Raw genomic sequence first — 7153 nt, 5'->3', positions numbered from 1 at the left:
TACACCCATTAAAGTAATTAAATACTGTGGCTTTGTGATTGAATTAGGTCAGATTCCATTTTGCACATTTACCATAACAACATTTGTAGGAAGGAGGATGTAGTTTCACAGCGCATAATGAATGTTTCTACTATATCAGAATAGAAAAGGACCACCTCTTGGCTCTTACCATCCTTGGTCTATGAATGCTTCTACACACATGTAAAAACAACACAATCACACATAAAAAGAAAATAAGAAAGTTAAAGATTGAGATACAGGTTATGTAGCATAAAACTTCTCTGAAAGAGATCATTATTTTTCAAAAAGAATGTTTGGTTTTATTAAACATATATTCATAATATACCTGTACAATTATAGCCATACAAAATGGGCCCTCAAAATAACCACAATATCAACATGAGTACAAAAAGGATTTCAGAGTCTCAGAGGTTAACCATAACTTGCTGTCAAGGACACTTTAATATGAAAGAAAAAAAAAATTCAGGCAATACTTCTGCCAATTTCATTATTTTGGTGATGGTGTGTTTATGAACTGTTGCTCATCAAAGATGTTTGCGTATACGATTTTCATTCTCATTCTCTGTTTTATTATTGATAAACTGTCAAACTGTGTTATTTTGCACTTAGTGCCGATTATCCTTTCCCACTTAATTTTCAGAGAAAAATTACACTAAACTAAGCATCAATATCCAGCATTAAATACCAGTATATACTAATCACTTTATACTGTAGATCTAACACAGGGATACTGTTGACGTCAAGCATTAGCAATGAATTTAAAACTTTTAATAAAAAATACAATATAAAATGGTAGCAAATGCGTGAACAGATCAAACATGTGACAGAACAAAATGTTTAATGAAGGAAAAAAATAAAACAATAAAAATACCCCCAAAAATCTAAAAAGCTTGGGTGAACAACTAAAGCTTTGTATATGGCAGCTCTTTGAAGACTCCTCTAACCCTTGGCCGGCAGCCACTTCTGTGGTATATGATGGTTTGGTTTTCTTGCTAGGGGACCGCTAGCAGATGTTCCAGTTAGCTGGGTTATTTTTACAATCCCTTTCTTGCAGCAATACAATCCAGCCCAGCATGTGTCTTAGAAACCTCAAGAACATTGTGGAGAAAGAAGAATTTTAAATCAAACTTTCAAATAATTATAATGTAGGAAACCGGTCCGGGGCACCTCATTTTTAAATGGCTTTATTTAAGGATATATTAAAATGGAGATTTAATTTTAATATCAGTTCTTTGTGGAATTCATTTAATCTGAATTAATCACTGCATTATCAAGATCAGTAAAACAATACTTATCTTACTCTGTGTTTTTCAATAGTATATTATCTAAGATGGCCTTTGCGTTTAGTCTTTTCAACCATTCCATTCTGTTGAACATCTAACCATTTTCTTAAGAATTTGAAATAGATTCATTGCATCTGTGCGTAGAATCTCTGCGTCAGAACATGAGATTTCTTCCCCACATGACAGTGGGAGTGTTTAATCTTGGCCATCTACATACATTGAGCCACCAAAACATTGACACTGTCCATGTTTTCCTCTATGTGGCTTTATACCATAACATTGCCTACACTTCCTATAACATTGCCTGCCTATTCTAACCCTTCCAGGCTTTGTATTTCTATCATTGGATAAATCCGTTGCACCATACCCATATGCTTCAATCTCTTATTGCACCCCTTTCCTGTCCCATCACCAGCATTCGTAAGCCGACCAATCAACATCTTTGCAGCTACAAGTCCTGTCCTACGAAATATCTAGACAGAAATGGGAAGACGTTCCCCACCAGGATATTCCCACAGTTCCCTAAAGGAGAATGAATTCTTCATTTCTACCGCAGAGGAGCGAGGAAAAAGTCTGGGTGTCTCCTCCCGTGCAGACAGCTGGACAAAACAGAATAAAGGTAAGCAGCGATGGCTAAAAGGCTTGGCTGGATGCTGTGGTCAGATGTAGTACTCCCTGTTGTCCCTGAGGGTGGCGCTGTCGTGGAGGTGGAGCTCTGTCCGGTAGGCTGATTCGGCCCGGTAGACCGGTTCGGCCTGGTAGGCTGCTTCTCTCCGGTAGGCTGTTTCCAGGTTGTGTCGGTGCTCCTTCTCCTTGATGCTGGCATCTCTCTGGGCTTGCCGGTGTTGGTAAAGGAAACGGGTCATCACCGCCACCACACACAGAGTGATGAAGACCACCGCTGTCACCACTCCTGTAGACGAGCAAGTGTTAGATATGACATCACAGGATAGGTTATCAAGGAGACAACCACAAAAACTAGAGTAAGGTAAGAGAGCGAGAGAAAGGAAGAAAGAAAAATAGGCTAATTTCATATTAAAACAGGAACAATAAATAAAGACAAAATAAAGAAACAAACCTCCTATTACTGCTGAATCATGCCGGGTGTCATTGCCTTGCTGCTCCTTATCTTTGTTTGCTTTCGCAGCTTGATCTGGCAGAGAAGAAAAGAGAAGCCGGCTAATTAATTAACTTTCAGTAATGAGTGAATGAGCTGTGCAGCCAATGGATGTTCCTCAACAGGGTGTATGTGGCAGAAGATAACGTATTTTTGTAACTGTGTAAACAATGATAACAAAACTTCCATTAGGCTGTCAGGCATCAGCTCATTGTGGTGTTGATTCGTTCCTGATTTATCCCTAAAATGTAATAATGATGCTTTAAGCCGGAGACAAAACTGAACATCCACAGTTGATTCCACACACCTTCAAATGGCTTCCAGTATGAAAGCTGAAAAGCTGTGGCATAGTAAACAAACAAATATATTTGTTCGACCTGAGTTTTATCCAGTTAGCTAAGTGGAGACTGTGTTTTACAATAGCTTACCTGAGAGTGGGTGTGAGGTTGTTGAGTCAGCCAGCACCCCACAGTTAGACTCCACCAGATGACCCCGTACGCTGACCAATGAGCTGCCACGGTTTAGTAGTGCCGCCTTCAGTGGAGCCACGTGATTGAACTGGACTGATGAGAGGCAGCCAATGAAGCCCTTAGATCCTGCCTGCATCACCTCCTCATCAAAATTCTCTCCTCCTGTAATTCATAATTAACATTGAGCTGTTAAAGCAGTATAGTCTCTCACTGGAAAGAAAGTTATCCCACGAGAACAAGTTTATTGTGAGCTAAAACAAACAAAACGTATATATCAAATCGAATCAAATTTTATTTGTCACATGCGCTGAATACAACAGGAATACAACAGGGCTACTTACAAGCCCTTAACCAACAATGCTTTAAGAAGTTAATAAAAAATAAATAAAAAGTGTTAAGTAAAAAATAGATAATAAAATAAATAAAAATAATAACATATAATTAAACAGCAGCAGAACAATAACAAGCGAGGCTATATACAGGAGGTACCGGTACAGAGTCAATGTGCACCGGTTAGTTGAGGTAATTGAGGTAATATGTAGGTAGAGTTAAAGTGATTGCATAGATTATAAACAGAGAGTAGTAGCAGAGTAAAAGAGGGGTCTGGGTAGCCCTTTGATTAGCTGTTCAGGAGTCTTATGGCTTGGGGGTAGAAGCTGTTTAGAAGCCTTTTGGACCTAGACTTGGCGCTCTGGTACCACTTGCCGTGCGGTAGCATAGAGAACAGTCTATGACTAGAGTGACTGGAGTCTTTGACAATTTTTAGGGCCTTCCTCTGACACCGCCTGATATAGATGTCCTGGATGGCAGGAAGCTTGGCCCCAGTGATGTACTGGGCCGGACGCACTACCCCCATAGTTCTTGCGGTCGGAGGCCGAGCAGTTGCCATACCAGGCAGTGATGCAACCAGGTCTCTGACCTCCTCCCTATAGGCTGTCTCTTCGTTATTGGTGATCAGGCCTACCACTGTTGTGTGGTCGGCAAACTTGATGATGGGGTTGGAGTCGTGCTAGGTTATGCAGTCATGAGTGAACAGGGAGTACAGGAGGGGACTGAGCACGCACCCCTGAGGGGCCCCCGTGTTGAGGATCAGCGTGGCAGATGTGTTGTTCCCTACCCTTACCACCTATGGACTGCCCGTCAGGAAGTCCAGGATCCAGTTTCAGAGGGAGATGTTTAGTCCCAGGGTCCTTAGCTTAGTGATGAGCTTTGAGAGCACTATGGTGTTGAACGCTGAGCTGTAGTCAATGAATAGCATTCTCACATAGGTGTTCCTTTTGTCCAGGTGGGAAAGGGCAGTGTTGAGTGCAATAGAGATTGCATCATCTGTGGATCTGTTGGGGTGGTAGGCAAATTGGAGTGGGTCTAGGGTTTCTGGGATAATGGTGTTGATGTGAGCCATGACCAGCCATTCAATGCTCTTCATGGCTACAGACGTGAGTGTTATGGGTCGGTAGTTATTTAGGCAGGTTACCTTAGTGTTGTTGAGCACAGGGACTATGGTGGTCTGCTTGAAACATGTTGGTATTACAGACTCAGTCAGGGACAGGTTGATCAGCGCATGCTCGAAGTACACGTCCTGGAAATCCGTCTGACCCTGCGGCCATGTGAATGTTGACCTGTTTAAAGGTCTTACTCACATCGGCTACGGAGAGCGTGATCACACAGTCGTCCGGAACAGCTGGTGCTCTCATGCATGTTTCAGTGTTACTTGCCTCAAAGCCAGCAAAGAAGTAATTTAGCTTGTCTGGTAGGTTCGTGTCACTGGGCAGCTTGTGGCTGTGCTTGCCTTTGTAGTCTGTAATAGTTTGCAAGCCCTGGCACATCCGACGAGCGTCGGTGCCGGTGTGCTAGCAATTTGTGCTTTTATGATGTACAAATGAGTCATTGTGGAAGATATGTATGTAGAGCATATTTAATAGATCTTCATTTGTATGCTTTTGATTAGAGGAGTGAGTGAGTAGGATACAGCGAGAGAGAGAGTGAGTTGGCTTTCTGCTTAGTTCATTGTATACAACTTTTATTTGCTCTCTGTCAGAATCCTTTTAGTTCCCATTAATGAATCTTTATTCAGCCTATATTAGATTCAGCCTCCCCATCAATTAATCTTTATACAGCCTTTATTAGATTCAGCCTCCTTTGCCTCCTGAATTAAAGATAAAGGTTTCTATGGCAACAGCAGTGAGGGATATACAAATAATTATGCTACAACATTGATGGTAAAATCTTTAAATCTGCATGTCCGGTTTTACAAAAGCTATTCTGAGAACGGGTTTGAAAATGTGGAGAAATAGGTGTGAACAGCATCACATAAAGTCATGAAACAACACACGTGTGCGCGTGGTCCTCATTTCATTATTCAAAATAGCTCCATGCATGGCAGTATCATTTCATAGGCGGGCTTACCGATGACTTTGCCCAAAGTCAAGGATCTGATTAAGATCAACTCCGCATCAGATGACAGGGTGTACTTTCTGTGGATGTCCTGATCGATCTGGGGGAATGTGGAAAGCAATCAAGTAATAAAAACGAGGAATACAGGAAATACTGATTTATCTAAATGGCTGCAGATTGCTGTAGTCCAGCTAAATTGATTGGGAACTAAAGCACTTTCATAACAGTATACAATATTGGCCAGATGCTGCGAAGGAATTACACTGCACAGGATCTACATCTCTTGTACATTTATCCATTGCTCACCTGTAGGTAGACATCTTTTCCCTGACGGTGGATTCTGATACGGTGGAGGCGTCCGTCTGCCAGGCTGCTGGGGCTGGGGCTGAACACATCTGGCTTCCTGTACACATGGAGACGATACCAGATCTGGAGACTCCCTGCAGAACACAACACAAACTGGGTGAAAACCATGCATTGAAAGATCTAAAACTCACAGTGCCTTCGGAAAGTATTCAGACTACTTGACTTTTTGCACATTTTGTTCCGTTACAGCTTTATTCTAAAATCGATTAAATTACATTTTAAAAAATCAGCAATCTACGCACAATATGCCCATAATGAGAAAGCGAAAACAGTTTTTTATTTTTTATTTTGCAAATGTATTATTTACGTAAGTATTCAGACCCTTTGCTATGAGACTCAAAATTGAACTCAGGTGCATCCTGTTTCCGTTGATCATCCATGAGGTGTTTCTACAACTTGATTGGAGTCCACCTGTGGTAAATTCAGATGATTGGACATTATTTGGAAAGGCACACACCTGTCTATATAAGGTCCCAAGTTGACAGTGCATGTTAGAGCAAAAACCAAGCCATGAGGTCGAAGTAATTGTCCGTAGAGCTCCGAGACAGGATTGTGTTGAGGCACAGATCTGGGGAAGTTTGGAACCAAGTTTGGAACCACCAAGGCTCTTCCTAGACCTGGCCGCCCGGCCAAACTGAGCAATCGGGGGAGAAGGGCCTTGGTCAGGGACCAAGAACTCGATGGTCACTCTGACAGAGTTCCAGAGTTCCTCTCTGGAGATGGGAGAAACTTCCAAAAGGACAACAATCTATGCAGCACTCCACCAATCAGGCCTTTATGGTAGAGTGGCCAGACGGAAGTCACTCCTCAGTAAAAGGCAAATGACAGCCTGCTAGGAGTTTTCCAAACGGCATCTAAAGACACTCAGACCATGAGAAACAAGATTCTCTGGTCTGATGAAACCGAGATTGAACTCTTTGGCCTGAATGCCAAGCGTCACGTCTGGAGGAAACCTGGTACCATCCCTACGGTGAAGCATGGTGGTGGTAGCATCATGCTGTGGGGATGTTTTTCAGCGGCAGGGACTGGGAGACTAGTCAGGATTGAGGCAAAGCTGAACGGAGCAATGTACAGAGAGATCCTTGATGAAAACCTGCCCTAGAGCACTCAGGACCTCAGACTGGGGCAAGGTGCACCTTCCTACAGGACAACAACTCTAAGCACACAGCCAAGACAACACAGGAGTGGCTTTGGGACAAGTCTCTGAATAGTGTTCCAGTCAAGTCTCTCTTTAGTGGCCAGCCAGAGCCCAATCGAACACCTCTGGAGAGACCTGAAAATAGCTGTGCAGCAAAGCTCCCCATCCAACCTGACAGAGCTTGAGAGGATCTGCAGAGAAGTATGGGAGAAACTCCTCAAATACAGGTTTGCCAAGCTTGTAGCATCATACCCAAGAAGACTCAATGCTGTAATCACTGCCAAAAGGTCTGAATACTTATGCAAATGGTATATTTCATTTTTTTTTATATGAAATATATTCACAAACATTTATAATAACCTAT

At 42.3% G+C, this 7153-nt stretch overlaps 1 protein-coding gene across 1 annotated transcript in view; it reads right to left on the bottom strand.

The window, feature by feature from the left end:
• Positions 1-294: 294 nt before the first annotated feature.
• LOC139546790 (contactin-associated protein-like 5) overlaps positions 295-7153 on the bottom strand; it is a 126283-nt gene continuing 119424 nt past the window's right edge. Inside the window, exons 20-24 of the mRNA XM_071355572.1 lie at positions 5592-5725; positions 5298-5385; positions 2850-3053; positions 2383-2457; positions 295-2217 (exon numbers count right to left, since the gene is read on the bottom strand). Of these exons, the coding sequence (XP_071211673.1) occupies positions 1964-2217; positions 2383-2457; positions 2850-3053; positions 5298-5385; positions 5592-5725 (755 nt within the window). The 3' untranslated portion in view covers positions 295-1963. The remainder of the gene's footprint in view (positions 2218-2382; positions 2458-2849; positions 3054-5297; positions 5386-5591; positions 5726-7153) is intronic.

Source organism: Salvelinus alpinus, chromosome 20 (genome assembly GCF_045679555.1).
Source record: "Salvelinus alpinus chromosome 20, SLU_Salpinus.1, whole genome shotgun sequence".
Lineage (NCBI taxonomy): Eukaryota > Metazoa > Chordata > Actinopteri > Salmoniformes > Salmonidae > Salvelinus > Salvelinus alpinus.
The sequence above is the reverse complement of the archived record's forward strand: the minus strand, read 5'-3'. Positions and strand labels throughout refer to the sequence as shown.